The sequence below is a fragment of the Bos indicus genome, chromosome 12 (assembly GCF_029378745.1).
Source record: "Bos indicus isolate NIAB-ARS_2022 breed Sahiwal x Tharparkar chromosome 12, NIAB-ARS_B.indTharparkar_mat_pri_1.0, whole genome shotgun sequence".
NCBI lineage: Eukaryota > Metazoa > Chordata > Mammalia > Artiodactyla > Bovidae > Bos > Bos indicus.
Window position 1 is genome coordinate 80,588,539 of NC_091771.1, and position 20,458 is coordinate 80,608,996.

The following is a 20,458-nucleotide window of genomic DNA, read 5'->3' on the forward strand; positions in this document are numbered from 1 at the left end:
TTTTTGCATTTTTGTTGAAAGTTGCAAAGGACTGACTAAAAAGAACAGTATAAACCAGAATGGGAACTGATTTTCAAACTTTCAGTCTAAAATACAGAAAACTGAATATTTAGTGTCCAGCTAATGCCCCAACCTTTTACCAAGGGACCCTTTTATGTTGGGAGGAGAATGGGACAACAGAGGATGAGATGGTTGGATGGCATCACCAACTCAATGGACATGAGTTTGAGCGAACTCCAGGAGATACTGAAGGACAGGGGAGTCTGGTGGGCTGCAATCCATGGGGTCACAAAGGGTTGGACACGACTTAGTGACAGAACAACAACAACTGTGATTACTGCTAGGAATTTAGTATTTCATGCTAAGAAGTTAGATTTCCATGCCACTTAAGAACACTAACTGCTATTGCTTGCTGATTCCCTTTTTCATTGTCAGTACAATGTTAACTAGTCTGATACTATTATATCCTTTGACCTTCTCAATAATCCTCTAAAATACTTACTACTGTTCTTTTTTCATTGATGGGAAATTGTACATTTCCACGAGAGAATAGTTGAAGTGTCTGACTATAGATTGTATATTTTGTAGGCAAGACTCAACAAAGTATTAAAATATAATCAGCTTTTCATTAGTAAAAACATATGCCCACAGAAGCTCATCTTAACTGGAGGAGACACAGAATATTCCTCATTTATGACTCTCACTGATTTTTGAAGATGGTACCATGGAGTAGGCTGATTATTAAAATAATATTAATGGAACATGGCAACTATTAGAAAGGAAAACTGCAAATAAGACAATTGGTTGAAAACTACCAAAATATGATGAGGAGCCAAAAAAAAAAGTTCAGCCCAGTGAGTATGCTTCTTGGATCAGGGTAGGAATTGTGGATGCTTTATCCAAGGAATGTAATAATTCCTTGTATTGCAGCTCGGCAGTCAGTGATACCAACACAGCCCCAGGAAAAGACCATGTCTGTGTGATTCACCCTTTATTAAAGTCGTCCTCCAAGAGGAAGAACACAGGATATTATTTTATCACTATGCCACTGATGAATCACCAAAAAATAAATTCAAATAGAAGCCAAAGAAGCTTGTATGCTACAGCAGTATGGAAATAGAGTTAATTTTTCAGTTTTTTTGAGCTATATATTGCATTCAGTTCAGTTCAGTTCAGTCGCTCAGTCCTGTCCGACTCTTCGAGACCCCATGAATCGCAGCACGCCAGGCCTCCCTGTCAATTTAAACCAAATTGCTAGTCTCTATTGCAGGGCCATGTCCAGACATGGATGACAATTTGGCTTAAAGCCTCAGAAGAGACTGACTTTATGAGATAGTGGAAGATTTGACACAATAATGACCACACAGATAAAATTAAAAAAAAAAAAAATCACCTCCCTTACTGCCCTGAAGATGCCAGAAATTCCTCAAGTGATTGTAAATTTTTGTCTTTGGTCAATAAAAGTGAGTTTTGTTCAGTGAAAAACCTCCTCAGAGAAACAACATTTCTTCCAGTGTAAACTCCCTCAAAATAGCTCTTCCACCATTCTCCAGGAAAAATAAAGAAAGAGTAAACATCTTCAGTGGCTCCCCTGTGTCACCATCTGGACCTCAGAAGGCACCCAACGGTCTGGCTCCAGCCCAAACCTGTAGTTCCTTTCACCCGTCCCTCCCCGCCCCGTGATTCTCTACGCCTTGGACTGACTCACGCTGCTTTCCTTACATGGAAAACTTTCATCTAACACCATCACCCAAATCCTCTAGGGGAATCAGATTTACCCCTGATGACAACTCTTCACAAAGCTTTGCAGTCTTCCTTCCCTGGAAGCAATCTCTCCCTCTCTTATTAAAACAAAATGATATTTGGAAGCACGACCCATAGCCCATAATAAGGTTCCTAGGATTTTTAAATACACTCTAGGGTATCTCTGATATTACTTTACAGCCGACTCCATCTGCTTGGGCACATTTCACCTTCTGGCTTGAGTTCTTTCCTGTGTGTCTACTGTGGGGTGAGTTGAGTTCCTTCATAAATCTCAACTCTGCTGTAAGTGAAAGTTAGTACCTTTGGGCATGCGTGGGAAAGGCATAGCTCCATCCCATGGAGGATGCTGTCTGAATTATAAACCACAACAAAAGAGGCACACCATCTCTTTAGTCTTCATTGTGGGTGGGTGGATGCCTGCAATATTTGCCGGAAACTTTTGGTATGCAGCAGATGAAAGTGAAAGTGTTAGTCACTCAGTCATGTCCGACTCTTTGCGACCCCACGGACTGTAGCCTGCCAGGCTCCTCAGTCCATGGAGTTGTCCAGGCAAGTATACTGGAGTGGGTTGCTATTTCCTACTCCAGGGGATCTTCCTGACCCGGGGATCAAACCCAGGCGTCCTGCATTGTGGGCAGATTCTTCGCCATCTGGGCCACTAGGGAAGCTGACGCAGCAGATGAGGGGAGTATAAATATGAGGATATAAGAATCAAAGTGGACATAATAGCTGTAATGCAAACAAATGCAAAGAGATGTACAAATAGGAGGATATAAGAATCAGACGGAGGTAATATCTGTAATGCAGACAAATGCAAAGACACGTGAGGCTGCAGATGGGAAAGGCAGGCCTGAGGAAGCCTGGCCTCAGGCCGTGCCTAGAGAAAAGAAGTTACAGCTGTCTGTCGAAAGACAGTCCAAAAACTGGCTCTTTTTTTTTCCTGGTCTCAAAAATTTATTACTGAAATTCCATCTCTGATCACACATGTGAAAAAGTGATTTAAAAACCACAGGGAATTCTAGATGACACACAGCAAACATCCTATAAAAGGCTTAGTTAGGACCCCAGGGGGACTTCCCTGCGGGTCCAGAGGCTGAGACTCCACATTCTCAGTGCAGGGGGACTGGGTTCGATCCCCAGTTGGGGAACTAGATTCCACACGCTGCAACTAAAGATCTTGCTGTCTGCAACTAACACCCGACACAGTCAAATTAATTAATTTCAAAAAGCGCCTCCAGGAATATAATGGAAATCCCAGGACCAAGAATTAACAGGTAGCTGGAGTCTAGAAAAGGCACCTTCCCTATGGGATTTATAAGCTCTGCTAGGCTTTGGTTTTTAACATCATGTCAGGCACAAGGGGCAAAGTCACAGACTCCTGAAAGGTGAAGACTGCTGAGCTTAATATTTATTCGGCTTCACTGGAAGTTGACCAGAAGAAAATTCAATGCCAAAAGGAGGTGAAAAGGGAGCGTGTGTGACCTTGACCTGGGCGAGGAATTGTATGACGACACAGCTGGCACTGCAAACCACGGGGAATGGACAGACCAGCCAAGAAACGATCCTGTGACGATGGGTCAGACAAACAGAAATGAGATCGCTCCCTATCTCGCAGCAGCCACGCAAATCAATTCAGATTAAAGGAAGAGCTAAGTGTTTAAATGTCCTGAATAGTCATTGGAAGGGCTGATGCTGAAGCTAAAGCTCCAATACTTTGGCCACCTGATGCAAAAAACTGACTCACTGGAAAAGACCCCGATGCTGGGAAAGATTGAGGGCAGGAGGAGAAGGGGACGACAGAGGATGAGATGGTTGGATGGTATCACCGACTCGATGGACATGAGTTTAAGCAAGTTCCAGGAGTTGGTGATGGACAGGGAAGCCGGGTGTGCTGCAGTCCATGGGGTCGCAAAGAGTCAAACACGACTGATCGACTGAACTGACTGAAATGTTTAAAGCAAAACAAAGCCTGACAAGACCAACTGCTGCTGAACTGTGAAGTTGAGAACATTCCCAGATATTGCTGATGCCAGATAAATTGGTGAAGTACTCTGGAATGCAAGTTTGTCACTATTAAAGTGGACGATACCTTTGTTCTAAGACCCAGAAATTCTATTCTTAGCTACTGCTGCTGCTGCTTAGTCGCTTCAGTTGTGTTCGATTCTGTGCAACCCTATGGATGGCAGCCTGCCAGGCTCCTCTGTCCATGCGGATTCTCTAGGCAAGAGTACTAGAGTGGGTTGCCATGCCCTCCTCCAGGGGAATCTTCATGACCCAGGGATCAAACCCAGGTGTCCTGCACTGCAGGCAGATTCTTTACTGCCGAGCCACCAGGGAAGCCCCATTCTTCACTACATACCCTTAAAATATTTTCACATGTGCAGAGTTCACATGGGTATGAGCTAACATGCAACGTGCAGAGCAGCAGCACTATTTGGAGTCGCAAAATACCAGAAACAAACATCTCAAACCTGCAAGCATGAGTTTTCTATTTCTCTGTAATAAATGACCACAAATTTAGTGGCTCACTCAACAGTCACTGATTATCCCACAGTTTCCGTAGGTCAGAGGTGTGGTGCTGAGTAATGTAATGTGTGTGTGCTCAGTCGCATCTGAATCTTTGTGGCCCCATGGACTGTAGCCCACCAGGCTTCTCTGTCCATGGGATGCTCCAGGCAAGAATACTGGAGCAGGTTGCCATTGCCTGCTGTAGGGGATCTTCCTGATCCTGGGATTAAACCCGAGTCTCCTGCACTGGCAGGCAGGTTCTTTACTACTAGTGCTACCTGGGAAGCCCCTCGAGACTCTCTGGTTGTGGAACATGGGCTTAGTTGCTCTGCAGCATGTGGGATCTTAGTTCCCTTACCAGGGATTGAACCCACATCCCCTGAGTTGCAAGGCAGATTCTTAACCACTGGACCACCAGGGAAATCCCAAGAAGTATGGGCAGGATTTAATTGGGTTCTCTGCTCAGAGTCTCAGAGGCTGAAATCAGGGTGTAAGTTGGGCTGTGCTCATCTGGAACTTGGGGGTCTTCTGCCCTCGCTCAGGTTGTTATCAGAATTCCTTTCCTGTGGATGTAGGCTTGAGGATCCTGCGTTCTTGCTCAGAGCCTCTAGAAGCCACCCTCAGGTTCCGGCCACACGGCCCTTCACAACATGGAAGTTTACTTCTCCAAAGCCAGCTGGAGACCCTCTCCTGCTTTGAGTCACCCTCTTCAGGAAGGACCCAGTGCCTGGGATGAGGTCAGGCCCACCCAAGATCACCTCCTTTTTGACTGACTTCAGTTCAGTCCCTAGTAACTTGTTCACAGGGGCGAAAGCCCGTCATATTCACAAGTCCTGCCCAAACCCAATGAGAAGAGATTATGGAGAGAGTCAGGTCTCTTGATGGACCATTTTAGAATTCACCTGCCACACAAAAGAATGGGGAAATTAACTGTGCACAGACTCTATGAGTATTACACTATATATGTATGTGTGTGTGTGTGTGTGTATACATGTGTCTATACATACATACATGTTTTTGTTGTTGTCATTGTTCAGTCATTAAGCCATCCGACTGTTGCCTGACTCTTTGTGAGCCCGTGGATTGCAGCATGCCAGTCCTCCTCTGTCCTTCATTATCTCCCAGAGTTTGCTCAATTTCACATCCATTGAGTCAGTGATGCTATCTAAACATCTCATCCTTTGGTATCCCCTTCTCCTTTTGCCTTCCATCTTTCCCAGCATCATATGATGCAATGTACAGTTGCATATTATACCCCAAGAGAAATACATAAAATATAGCTACATCATGTACTCATTCGTATTGGTAAATCTCACAGAGTGCTGAGCCAAAAAAGCAATTAGCAGGAGAAACGGTCCAGTATTAGGACACATAAGGCGAATTTAAATCACACGAAAAGGGAGGCGAGTCTCAGTTGATGCCTATACATGCGTTAAAAGTGTACAGGGATGAACAAACATCAAGTTCAGAAAAGTGGTTCACTATGGGAAAGGGGGGAGAGAGATGAGGGGATGGGGCTCCAGGACTTCAGATCCATTGCTAACCTGCTTTTTTTTTTTTTTAATAAGATGATTTATTGATTTACTTTTGTGGTCACTCCACGAAGCATGTGGGATCTTAGTTCCCCAACCAGGGATTGAACGCACACACCCTGGACTGGAAGCTTGGAGGTCTTACCCACTGGACCATCAGTGAAGTCCCATTAATCTGCTTTTTAAACTGCATATGGCCACAGAAGAATACATCTTATTATTCTCTATATACCTTTGCATGCCTCTAATAGATCGTGAAAAAAATGAAAAAATACATGGAAGACTGTAAAACAATAGAAACAAAAATTAATAAAGATTTCAGCAATATCAGTTGAACTAATTATCCCTTTGAACATAAACCCCAAATGTATGAAAAATGTAGTCAAATCCTACATCTTGCAAATGTTGAAAAAAAATAAAGGGACAAGTTGTTTCTTCAAATTCTCAGTAATTCTTTCAATGCAACTAAAAGCATGATTAGCCATTCTGGTGGTGAAAGGAAACAGGAAAATTAATTTGTAATTAAGTGTTTAATAGTATTTACTTCTTATATTATATAACCCCTTTGGACATGATTTTATAAGTGAAAATTCAATAGAGCAAGTAATTAGCATTTAGAGAATGCAAATTAAGAAAACTTATATCAAATAAATAATATTAAAATTCAAGTTCCTGGGGAGAATGGATATACACACACATATACATATATATGGCTAAGTCCCTTTGCTATTCATCTGAAACTATCACAATATTGTTAATCAGCTATACTCCAATACAAAATACAAAGTTAAAAAAAAGAAAGCTGGATGATTATTCTCATTCAAATGTAATTTGCAATTGAATTAAATTTGGGGTCTGATTTAGAAAAAAATTCAATTACCTGTGTTATGGAGGGTAGTGTATTATTATTTATGAATAAAAACTAGGCATACTTACTATTATTTTAGTAGGAAATTAAAAGGAATAAAGATATCGATCTGGTTAAAGATCTACAGCAGATGTTTATTCCAAGTATTTATTATTATTTTGATTTTGATTTTTTGTTCATCATGGGGTTTTTTTGCATCGATTTTGACTTTTACTTATTTTTTTGGCCACACCCTGCAGCATTCGAGATCTTAGCTCCCCAACCAGGGATCGAACCCTTGCTTCCTACAGTGGAAGTGTGAGGTCTCTACTGCAAGTATTTTAGCAACATACTAAAGTTGCTTTGTATACTAAGTGGAAGGATAAACAGAACAAAACCGTAGTCACTCCTCCGCTGCTCTGCAAATAGCTTCATCAGTACCATCTCTCTAGATTCCACATGTACACATTCATATACAGTAACTTGGCTTTTCTGTTTTTGAGTTATTTCACTTTGTATAATAGGCTCTCGACTGGCACAGGGCGGGAAGGAGAGGGTGGGCTGAATGAAGAGTGTCGTGGAAACATATACATTACCGTGTGTAAAAGAGGTAGCCAGTGGGAGTTTGCTGTATGCCCCAGGGAGCTCAAGGGAGGGCTCTGTGGTGACCTAGAGGGGTGGGATGGGGTGGGAGGTGGCAGGGAGGTTCAGGAGGGAGGGCACATATGTATATCTATGGTTGATTCATGTTGATGTACGGCAGAAACACAATATTATAAAGTAATTATCTTCCAATTAAAAATAAATAAAATTTTTTTAAAAAGAAAAAACATAAAGCTGTAGTGAAACTGTGCACAGAAGCTTCGGTCAGGCAACCATGAGAAAACGCCAATTGTTTTTGTCTTTGCTACAGAAAGCTGGGTGGCAACCTGCCTAGAGCAAGCTGTCTCCTGACCTGTATGGGTTGTTCCTTCGCGAAAAGCTAATCTAATCGTTCTTATAATATAACCTATTAGTCCCAACAAAGGAGGAACAGCAGGATACTGCCTCACAGCAGGACTTAATCTCGTTATTTCTACTTAGCAAAGTGTCTGCTTGGTCCAAATTAGAAGAGAAAGTTATTGGCTTGAGATGACAAAGTTGTTTTATTAAATTGCATCAATATGTCATTCTCTCTTTTCTCACTGGAAACATTTAGGCTCCTCTCCATATCCAGGGTTTCTGCTGAGGCTCCACCGGCTGTTTCCCCTCTCTCTGCTTTCCAATGCTACACATCCCATGACACAGTGGTTTTTGTTTTTTAACGCTTCTCTATTTATTTGGCTGTGCCGAGTCTAAGTTGCAGCATGCGGGATCTTCAGTTGCAGCATGTGCAATTCTTAGTGGGGGCATGTGGGATTTAGTTCCCTGACCAGGGATCAAACCTGGGCCCCCTACTTGGGGAGCATGGAGTCTTAGCCACTGGACCACCAGGGAAGTCCCAACACAGTGTTAATAAGTGCTCTGGGAGGTGTCAGGAGGGGAGATCACAGTGCTGCCAACTTCAAGATACTTGTAATATAAGTAGAGGAGAAGAGACTTCGCATGCGTGTTGACAGCATGCGACAGAAGGAACCATAAAAAGAGGGAAAGCGAGAGTCCAGTATGTGCCAGGCCCTATGCTGGCTTCCTGGCAGGTCCCATTTGAGCATCTTGGAAAGAAGCTGGGGCCCAGCTGCTGCTCGGAGAGAAAATAGACACCAGACCCCATCCTTCCCTGCATCTATCTACATCCCCTATTTGCACAAGACATACAGGAGCTCTGGAGGCAGAGAGGAAAGAGAAATCTTCTTCAGGTTTTGGGGCTGAGTATTATCGTAGTTTCTGTGGCTGTCCCCCAGTACCCATTTCTTCCCCCTATGATGAATCCAAGACAATCACTTAGACTCCAGCCATCGTGCAGTGATTTGTTCAGTAATGACCAAGTGACCCAATCCTGCTGATGAGAGATAAGAGCTTGTTCGTAGGGTGGGGCATGGAGGTTGTGGGGGAGAAGGTACTGGAAAAGGTGACCTTGCTTCTAAGGAGGAGACCTGGGTGGAGACGATGTCCTTCTTCTTAGAGATTTTATCATGAAGCCCAGAAATGGTGCATCCATTTTGTTCACACAAAGATATCACACAGAGAAGGAAACTACATTGGTTTGCTAGGATTGCTGGTACCTACAACTAGGTGGTTTCAAACAATGGGAATGTATTCTCATAGTTCTGGAGGCTATGGCAGTCAGAAATCAAGCTGTTGGCAAGACCACACTTCCTCTGAAGCCTCCCTCGGAAGGGTTTCCTTGCCTCTTCTGCTTTGGGCTCTTGCTAGCAATCCTTGGGGCTCCCTGGCTTGTAGATGCCCTGCCAGTCACATGGCCACCTTCCCCATGCGCTTCTTCACATGGTCTTCTCTCCGTGTATGTCTGTGTGGGTGTCAAATGCTTCCTTTTGTATGGAATGTCGGCCATATTGGATCAGAGTTCACTCTAAGGATCTTCTTTTAACCTGATCACTTCTATTTCCAGATAAGGCCACATTTTTGGGATCCTGGGGGGTTAGAACTTCAGCATGTCTTTAGGGGCATGTAAGTCAACTCATGACAACACCTGAGAGAATTTTCATGGAAGATTCAGAGTCCTGGCTTCCTAAAGTCTACCTAATCTCTTGAATTTTGTGACATGAATTTCCTAATTATTTAAGACAGTTGGAGTCAATTTTCTACTACTGGCAGCCAAAGCATTCTGACAGAATTACACTAACACTGCTGATGGGAGAAGGGTGAGGGGCATGATGGAGGCTAAGGGGGTTCCCAGAGCTGTGGACAACAGTGAAGAAGGAATCTGACCTGGTGAGCTAATAAGGCATGGGAGAATCAGAGAGGTTTGCTTTGGTCCAGCATCATTATTCATTCTTCATTCAAACATCTATTCACAAGCTACCCTGTGGCAATGGTTGTGCTGAACAGGGAGGATTTAAATGAGCAAGATGGACACCATCAGGATGGACTTCCCTGATGGTCCACTGGTTAAAACTCTGAGCTTCCACCACAGGGACTATGGGTTCGATTTCTGGTTGGGGAACTAAGATTTCACATGCTTCACAGCATTAAAACAAACAAACAAAAAAAGACGGACACATCTCTGCCTTTGAAAGTGATGCTGGAGGAAATCCTGAAATCTGAGTCCAAAGAGGTAAGTGGGGCCAGAGATGAAAAGATACTGAAAACCCTATTAAAATGTTTGTTATCTTGAGTTGGAAAGGAGGATCTTGAAGCATTTTAAATGGGAGAATGGCATGAGACAATTCATACCTAAGAATGTGCAAATTTGCAGTTTTAATGCAAATGGAGAATGAGCTGCAGTGTTAGGCAAGGAGACCAATGGGGAACTGGTGGAATAATGCTAATTCCTTTGGCATCCTTTCAGTTCAGGAAGCACTGGGTTTTCCACGTGGGTGGAGCTGAATCAGAGGTTCAAGGCACTGGGCAGTCACTGAGTTTGCCCAGGTTGCTGTTGTCTCACTGTCCCTCTGTCCCTCCAGGGCTCTCTTCCTGGGATTTGGATGGGAAATCAGCTTTTGTGTCCATGTCAGCTCCTCCTAGAGGCATCTCACGGCCGGTTGCTGAGCCCAAGATACAATCAGGTCCAGCCAAATCAGGGTTTGGTTTTACATCTAGTCCTGTTTCCCTGGAGAGACTATACCTGCCCTGGATGGCTGCGTCAAGGTCAACTTCCAGAAAACAGCCCAAATAATGAGCTTTCAGGCACAAATGTTGGGCTTCCCTGCTAGCTTGGTGGGTAAAAAAACCGTCTGCAATGCAGAAGACTGAGGTTTGATCCCTGGATGGGGAAGGTCCCCTGGAGAAAGAAATGGCAACCCACTCCATTATTCTTGCCTGGAGAGTTCCATGGACAGAGGAACCTGGTGGGCTACAGTCCATGGGGTCGCCAAGAGTTGGACGCGACTGAAGTGACTTAGCACACACCTCAACACCCAACCATTGAGTACAGAGAGACACATCTCATGAGCAGGAAAGAAAGCAAGACCACAGAAATCAAGCATAGCTGGCTTGTGTTTATAACCATCTTTCTTGATCCCTTCCTATCAGGCAAGTGTCACCCGTGGATGGTGCTTTGACTTAGAATGATAATAACTGCTTTTTGTAATTGTAATACTGTTAACATTTCTTGTAAAATTTGATTATGTTTCGGGGATTTAATTCTTAACTGCATCCATATGCAAGGAGAAAGCCAGTCCCTTCCTGTTTCAACACTGTCAGCTGCTGGATAACCGATTAGGGGGCTCCCTAGTCACTGGCTGCTTTCATTAAGATGGTCACAGTAATCAGGCAGAGAAGCAGAAGCACAATTGAGTAATTGGGAGATCTGAAAATGCAATGTTCCTTGATTACTATTATAGCTAGAGAAACAGAGCAAATCCCAAGGTATCTAAAGCAGCCTTGTCTTTAATATTGAGTAGCCTCTGTATTATGCCAATTTCAAATATATTATACAGGATGTCACTTTTTTTTTCCCTAATGCTTTCTAAGCCCAGGGTTGGATTGTTTATATATTATTCAACACATATAATATAATGCGGAAAATACCATTTTTGCCTGTATTTTAAGATTTTTTGATGTGGACCATTTTTAAAGTTATTGAATTTGGCACAATACTGCTTTTGTTTTAGTTTTTCACCATGTGGCATGTGGGATCTTAGCTGCCTGACCAAGGATCCAACCTATACCCTCTACATTGAAAGGCAAAGTCTTAGCCACTGGACCACCAGGGAAGTCCCATTTTTGCCTATATATTAGATGCAAAAAAAAAAGTTTAAAGTATAATTTGTTTGGTGTCTTATGGAAACCCACTCCAGTATTCTTCCCTGGAAAGTCCCATGGACATAGGAGCCTAGAGGGCTATAGTCCATGGGGTCACAAAGAGTTGGATACAACAGAGTGACTGATCGCAACTAAAAAGTAATGGAGTGGGAAGTATAGACTCTTATCCAGGATGATTTTGTATGCAGGCTCTTATTTTCAATTTCAACATTCAAAACACTTTGAAAATATCCAAAGGTGTTGTGTTGTGTTTTGCTGGTAGCTCATTTAGTGGCAAAAGTCTGACCTGACCTATGACTTATTTATTGTATTATTTATAAAAGATGCTTACTCCTTGGAAGGAAAGTTATGACCAACCTAGACAGCATATTAAAAAGCAGAGACATTACTTTGTCAACAAAGGTCCATCTAGTCAAGGCTATGGTTTTTCCAGTGGGCATGTATGGATGTGAGAGTTGGACTATAAAGAAAGCTGAGCACTGAACAATTGATACTTTTGAACTGTGGTGTTGGAGAAGACTCTTGAGAGTCCCTTGGACTGCAAGGAGATCCAACCAGTCCATCCTAAAGGCGATCAGTCCTGAGTGTTCATTGGAAGGACTGATGCTGAAGTTGAAACTCCAGTACTTTGGCCACCTGATGTGAAGGGCTGACTCATTGGAAAAGACCCTGATGCTGGGGAAGATTGAAGGCAGGAGGAGAAGGGGACGACAGAGGATGAGATGGCTGGATGGCATCACCGCCTCAATGGACATGAGTTTGGGTAACCTCTGAGAGTTGGCGATGGACAGGGAGGCCTGGTGTGCTGCGGTTCATGGGGTTGCAAAGAGTTGGACACGATTGAGCAACTGAACTGAACTGATCCTTCTTTGTCTGAAGGTTGATGTTCTGCTATAGAAATATTAACACGCTGGTTACAGGGGGCTGATTCAGACAACTCTGGAATGAGATATCACCCTTAAAATATCTAGAATATTCTGCACTCCAAAAAGAGGTATGGGGTAAAGGATATAAAATCGGTTGTGTGAAATGGGAGGAAAGGGTGAAAAGTGAGGATAAATTATGAAATTAAGATAGGTCTGTGCAATAAATAAATACAGGCTGTTTCCACTTAGTACCCTCTCGCCCAGAACAATGGCTGACCCTTAGTGAGGCCTGAGGGGTAGGCCGTGAAGACAGATAACAAATATGGCAGCCTGCTCTTTGTATTTACCCCATGAGGGGGCAGCGAGGGGGCAGCCTAGGACAAGCTGGCCTTGACGACACTGTCATCTTTGCTTGCATCTCTCTGTCCCTGGAGGAAGAGCAGGCCTTTCTGTAGGGAAGTCTGGTTTCAGGCCAATCCTAAGCGGCCCGGCCATGAACAACAACCAGGCTTTGCCTGGAAGGTCCCTGCGGGAGGGAAGCTGCCCTGCCCCTCGGTCTCGGGCACAGCCCTGCACCGCAGTCTCTGGAGCGAGTTTCAGGGAATGAGACAGGCCCGCAGGCTGCCTGCTCACGTCTCTGGCTTCCTGGCCTCTCCTCGGAGGGGCTTCTCATGGCGGCGTTCAGCTCTTTTCGCCACCTTGACTCAGCACATTTTCACTTCCAGCCTTTCCTCTAGGCAAGCCCCCAACCCTCACCCTCACTCCCTGGCCCATAAGAGGGCAGGAGCTTTGTTTAGGACTCCCAGGGAATGCCCGGACCCCTCTCTCCCCTCCACACCAGGGGCCCATCCACCAGCCCCTCACCCTGCCTTGCTCAGCGGGCAGAAGGGGACCCGGGCAGCCATACCCGCTCCTACCTGCTGCCTGCACTGGGGCGGTAAGTGAACCAAGGCTCGCCGTGACTTTGGGCTCACCGTCCTACAAGACCACCTCGACACCTGACAGCTCAACTCCTGCCTAAGGGCAGTCCCAGTGCCGGCCCTGCAGCCGCCTCTGGAAACCGCCTGCCGCCCTTCTCCTGACCTCGCGCCATCTTTGTTGCCCCCTCCTTGCACTCTCTTATCAACGTTTAATCACGATCATGCTTTCATCCACTTACAAGTTCCTTGGCTTTATGTCCTCCTGTTTGCCATCAACTGTTCTTTCTCCTTTAAGTTCTCGAACAAGATATGGCTCACTTCAGAGCTTCAACACAAGACCCGGAAAAACACTGCTCTTTGCACTTCATCCGGCTTCATCCTGCTCTTCTTCACTAACCTCCTGTTCCACAGAGTCTTTCTGGATTTTTCCACTCCTGGTTGTGCACCTTCCCTCTGGGTTCCCAGTGTTTGCCTTTATCAAAACCCGTCATGCTTGATATTTGCTTAGTGATTACCTGCCTCTCAACTGGAATTCCTTTAGACTGGGAACTGAATTGCATTTATACCTCAGGATCACCAAGACTGCCTGGTTCTTGATAGACATTCAATAGATGCTTGGCGATGAGTAACACATTTAGCACAAGATTAAAAAACAAACAAACAATAACCCAGAGTTTATTAGCCTATCTGTTAAGATTAAAAAAACAAAACAAAACAGGCTATATTAGTCTATCCATTATGACACAGATAACTTTACCCTTAAAGCTTTTTTTTTTGATGTATTATTTGTTGTTCTTACCCCAAGACAATTCTTCTCATATAACAGACCTTACTATTTCAGTTATGGTGATAAACTTTGTCTTGGTCATTATATTTTTTTCATATTTTTAAATCTTCATAGAGTTTAAACTTCAGGGTCCTTCTGATTAGGGACTAATTAGTTTTTTTATTGATTGATCGGTTTTTAACTTTCTTTTCAACCTAAGTGAACCTTAATAAGAATACAGAGATATGAACTAGATGATCTTTTAAAGACAGTTTAAATCTGAAGAGTTTATGAAATTTATATATTGAAAATAAAAATTCTCTTCTAGATTATGCCTGACATAAAATATACATGAACTGTAAAACAGATTTAAAAATGTTACCTCTCACAAACACATAAAAGCAAACTTCAAACATTGTAAAATTAATAATTTTAAAATTCTGCTATATTTTCATTTATAGGTACTAAGAACCCTATCATCCATCTTTATTGGTTTCTGCATCTCATTCTATTAGATTGTTTCCAGAATTTTAGAATTGACACATAATCTGACAATGCTGAAAATGTGCTCAGACACCTGTATTCTGTAGAAGAGACCACTATGAATATTAACATCGAATTACTCCAAGTTATAAAAAAAAAGTCAGTATTTTTTAAACCTCTGCTAAAGTGAAATGACTTTGACATTAAGCATTATTACTAAAATAAAAAATAACTGCATTACACTGACTGCATTTTTTGTTCTTACCCTTGGAAATGTCGTGAATCTATCCAGCTCTTCGACAAAGCAGAACATCTGCAGACTAATTGCTGACATAACAATCAAGAGGCTGGCAGTAAATACAACCAAACTCCCCAGCTTTTTTCCAGGACCAAAGATCTTGTACACAAAGTCTTCTAATGCAGGTGAGATTTTAATAAGCCGAACTACCCGAAGAACCTGTTGTAGGAGAGAAAAACACACACACTCGATCGTTAACATTGAATCTTAAATAAGTTCATACTAAAATCTCATTTTTTTGTAGCACTCTATAAAATCGCATTTTCCGTCTGAGTATTAGTGATGAAACACTTTAAGAGCTAAGATATTAGCCTAGTTCAGTGCCTGCTGTACAATAAGAACTCAACAAATCCCAAAGGAATGAAGGCAGGAAAATGGTGACAACTCTGTTTTAACATATGCTGTGATAATTCAAAGTGGCATTAATTAACACTATTGTTGAAATAAAGTGGACAATTTTTCCTAATGTTCAAATATCAAAGAAAACATTAGTTCAATATTAGCTATATTCATTGTCATAAAACAGCCCTTCCTAGGGATTATTGTACATTCATAAAGCAATTTAAAAAATCTTTCCATCAGGGAGTCTTTATTCATGGCTAGACTGTTACCATAAGACCCATTCTATCCTTCCTTTAATTAATAGAACTTTCTGAATTTTAGCCTAGCAATTAGTTACCCAGGGGTATATGCTGCATTTTGTAGCCCCACTTACAGGTGTGGCTGGTAGACTAGGTTCAGACTTATGGAATGTGAAAGGAAGTAATTTTTACACCTTATTTTTTCTTTAATATTTCAAGTGTTTTTATTCTGAGCAGTTGGTACAAAATATAATGACATGTGTCTTATTCTGTATAGTTCACTCTGTACAAGCTCTCAACCTCTGATCTGTCTACTTTTATGGATTTAACAGACTCTTACATTCACTTTACTCTCCTATATACTTCCTTCTTGCTCTCACTGGCAATTGAGTTTTGGCATGTGCATTTTTAGAACTCTTTGAGGAACTCCAGATTCAGACATGCTGGGATGTAGACTGAGTCCATGGTCAGACAAGGTGGATTAAATGGGAACAAAACAGGAACCATGAAATTAAATGAATTTGGCCTGGACATTTGTTATATCCTCCTCTAGCTGGGCAATGAGAACAACTGGAGTTGCCCATTTGGATCAGAAATAAAAGCTTCATATAAAAGGTGACAGCTTCAAACCAACCCAATAGGCTGGCTTTATGGATGACCACAGGGAACAGGGGGCTTCCCTGGGGGCTCAGATGGTAAATAATTCGCCTGCAATGTGGGAGACTTGGTTTTGATCCCCAGGTCAGAAAGATCCCCTCAGAGAACGAAATGGTAGCCCATTCCATTATTCTTGCCTGGAGAATTCCATGGACAGAGGAATTGAGTTGGGGGGGGGGTGGTTTCAGTCCATGGGGTCACAAAGAGAAGGACACAACTGAATGACTTTCACTCACTCACCAAGTGGAGAAAACGTACATCAATCTTATCCAAGCCCTGATTTTTAGAACTTTGTTATTTTTTTAGAACTTTTTAGAACCTTGTGCTTAGATAACCTGGTTATCTAAACACACATGTTTACATGTTTTGAATATATATGCAAAAACTCCCACACATAAGTAATTTTCTCATTCACTTAAAAAATACTATTATGTGCCAAACGCAGTGTTGGACAAATAAGATCCAATGGCTATTCCTATTACACACTGAGTGTTAATATAATACAAAGGCACAGCTCTTAAGGGTATGTCTATAAGATTAAAAGCATAAAGTAGAATATAATTAAAAGTTGAAGTATAAAGTACAGAAAAGTAACATTTTTCAACAAGTCTAAGATGCCATTGATTTTTATGTGCTGTTAAGAAATTGAAAATGCTGCTGATTAAAGTATAACACATCACTGATTATAAGGCAGATCCCAGTTTGAAAGTGTTAGTCATTCAGTCATGGCTGACCCTTTGAGACCCCATGGACTGTAGCAGCCTGCCAGGCTCTTCTGTCCATGGAATTCTCCAGGCAACAATACTGGATTGGGTTACTGTTTCCTTCTCCAAGTGATCTTCCCTACCCGGGGATTGAACTGGGGTATCCTGCGTTACAGGCAGAATCTTTACTGTCTGAGTCACCAGGGAAGACAGATTCCAGTTTAGAGATGTTAAAATAGAAAAATTGAGGTCTTGGCATAAATGAAAGATGATAATTGAAACAGTAGTTCAAGATGGTTCAGTATCAATAAGAACTTAAGGTATCTTTGAAGGCTTCTCAGGAGAAAACAGAATATGGTAAGGAAAAGGAAATGCTTTAAAAGCTTATATTAAAATTTTTACACAAATAAAAACATGAGTTTGGATTTTTTTCCCAGCAACCCTAGCTTGCTAATCCTTCTGATTTTCCTTTGGCAAATCATTTCTACTCTGCTCTTAATCTATGAGGCCCAGAAGGGACTCCCTGACTTCCACAATCCAGGCCTGGCCAGAGTATTCACAATGACCTCAGTCATCAGAACTTCTGTGGGGTCTAGAAGAAGTATCCTATATTTAGTCCCCAACTGGAATTACTATAAGAGCCACATAAGTTCCGAGCTTCTAGGGACCTTCTTTGCCACCACATGGAGAAAGACAGCTTAAGCATTATACCAACACAGAAGAAAGGTGAGTGGAGAAACGGACCGAGTCCCAGAGATACCATATTAACCTGTGAATTTGCCATCTCTGAAGTCACACGTATCTCCTACCACCAGATTCTGAATTAACAGGAACTACTGGTGGGCTATAGTCCATACGATATCAGAGAGTCAAACACAACTGAAGCCACTTACCCTGCACACGTACTGATAGTGAATCTGATTCCTGTTGTCGCAGAACATTGTAGCTACATGTCTAATCAACTAATGGACAAATGTTTGAAGAAGTTGAAAAAATGTAGATTTCATTCATGTTCATTTAATATACTTCCCAGGTGGCTTGGTGGTAAAGAATCTAACTCCTGCCAGTGCAGGGGACACAGGAGAAGTGGGTTCGGTCCCTAGGTTGGGAAGATTCCCCTGGAGAAGGAAATGGCAACCCACTCCACTATTCTTGCCTGGGAAGTCCCATGGACAGAGGAGCCTGGCGGGCTACAGTCTGTGGGGTAGCAAAGAGTCAGACTTGACTGAGCGACTGAACACCACCCACCACACAATACACACAAAAAGAAGAAAATTTATGTGAGAAATAATATTGTTCAAATTAAACATTTATACCACAGGCAAGTTTAAGCTACCAATTTTTCCCACTATAATTTTTAGCAAGGACTTTCAAACCAGAGCATATTACACTTGGGTCATTTTTGCAAATAACAAACAGCTTTATCATAAGAACTGTTAAAACAGTAACACTCATATTAACATCCAGAATAATAATATGAAAAGATTTTACATATTTATCAGACTTATTTATTCTCAGACATAAATGATTCACTATCTAATCGTTAAACAGCTGAGTCCAGGAAAGTTCACAGGAACAATTTAGCTGATCTATCGCTCACAGTACCCTGTGTTTTCTCCACTTGAATTAAAATCACATTTAAAAGACTGCCTAAGCAATTCTGAATCGTGTCCCAAATTCTAATGAAAACAGCCTATGTACATCTGTGCGATTTTGATAAATTAATATTTCACTAGCTGGAAGAAATAGAACTTAACACAATTCCCGCACTGGTGATTTGATCAGCGTTTTCAGAGGGGGTGAGCCTGCATCGTGGCAAGGCAGAATCCTTATCGGTGACTCTAATTACGCCTTTCGTTTATTTGAGGATAAGTGTGCTTTTCACTCTGTCTACCCAATAAAGCCTTTGGATTCTGTATTAAAACAGATACAAAATAAAGTACACCAGACATTCAAAGATAAGCATGGTAGGACATTCTGTGGTTGTTCTTAAAGCATATTTTCTTGGTCACATTTCTAAGTCTGTCACTAAAAGTCACTCTGCTGATTAATAGTGAGATACTGTAAAAGTTGGGCTTCCCAGGTGGCAAAGAATCCGCCTGCCAATGCAGCAGCCTGGCTGGCTACAGCCCATGTGGTTGTACAGAGCCGGACATGACTGATGCACAGCCATGGCACGACTGTAAAAATTGCGTGGTTAAGAACATGAACTACTGGGGGGAGTTCTCTGATGTTCCAGTGGTTAAAATTTCCCTTCCAATGTGGGTTTGATCCTTGGTCGGGGAGCAAAGATCCCATGAGCCCCACAGCCATAAAACAGAAACAATATAGTAACCAATTCAATAATAACTTTAAAAATGGTCCACTTCAAAGAAAAAAAAAGTCTTTAAAATAGAAGAATGTGAACTATGAGATTAAACTTCTTGGGAATGAGTTTCCACCATTTGCTGGTTATATGGTCTTTGGTGAGTTACTCAATCTCTAGGGACAGCAGTTTACACATATATTCTCTATCTACCAAGAAACAAATGGAACCATGAACTCGGCAGGGTGTCTGCACACCCTAGGTGTGCAAAAAATACCAGCCAGTGTCCTCACCCTGCTATGTTAGAACCAGAAATGAAAGTGAAAGTGTCAGTCGCTCAGTCGTGTCCGACTCTTTGCAACCCATGAACTACAGCCGCTAGGCTCCTCTGTCCATGGAATTCTCCAGGCAAGAATGCTGAAGTGGGTTGCCATTCACTTCTCCAGAGGATCTTCCTGACCCAAGGATCGAACATTCTGTGACTTTCAGTGGGACAGTGCTGCCTCTGTTCACTCCATCAAGCACACATTCCCCTCAAGACAGGGGTCACGTGGTTCTCTCTACCTGGAACGCATCCCCCACAGACCTTCTCAAGATTCACTCTTTCTCTGCCCAGATGTCCCCTCTTCAAAGAGGGCTTCCCTGGACAAACTTAGCCAAAACAGCACCCTCACCCCACAGCTTCTCCTTTTCCCCCTGCTTGCTCCTTCTGAATCGCATTTCCAGCACTCCTACTCCTTTCATGCACTTGTATGTGAAAGGCTTGCCGTCTAGAATGCAAGTTTCCCAAGGTAGGGATCTTCTCTGTCTTGTTCACCTCTCTCCCTCAAGGTCTGGAACTGTGCCTGACACATAGGAGGTGCTTCAGAAATACCCCTTGGATAAATAGATGGGTGATACCAACTCTCAGAGATAAGTGATATAAGGGAGACGTTTTTTGTACACAAATATTGAAGGCAGGAGGACAAAGGGATGACAGAGGATGAGATGGCTGGATGGCATCACTGACTTGATGGACATGAGTTTGAGCAAGCTGCGGGAGTTGGTGATAGACAGGGAAGCCTGGCGTGCTGCAGTCCATGGGGTCATAAAGAGTCGGACACAACTGAGCAACTCAACTGAATATCAACTCTCAGAGATGACGGATAAAAATGGAGACATTTTGTACTCAAATGTTGACTTCGTTTAAATATGAAAAATGTGACATCCATTCCGGGAAGAACTGCTGCCAACATAATGAAGCAAGGTCAAGTGAGATGAGAAACAAGCATGCGGACCAACCAGGGAGATCAAAGTCAGCCCATAAAGAGCCAATCTGTTCAGGACAGTGGGTTCCCCATCTGTGAATCTGCAAAAATCCTGAG

The 20,458-nt window shown here is 42.6% G+C and overlaps 1 protein-coding gene across 3 annotated transcripts in view; it reads right to left on the reverse strand.

The window, feature by feature from the left end:
• The window catches only part of NALCN (sodium leak channel, non-selective), a 314,747-nt gene that overhangs the window by 143,936 nt on the left and 150,353 nt on the right, over positions 1-20,458 (reverse strand). For all 3 annotated transcript variants that reach the window (XM_070800447.1, XM_070800448.1, XM_070800446.1), the window contains one exon: positions 14,815-15,006. In XM_070800447.1, coding sequence (XP_070656548.1) covers positions 14,815-15,006 — 192 coding nt within the window. The remainder of the gene's footprint in view (positions 1-14,814; positions 15,007-20,458) is intronic.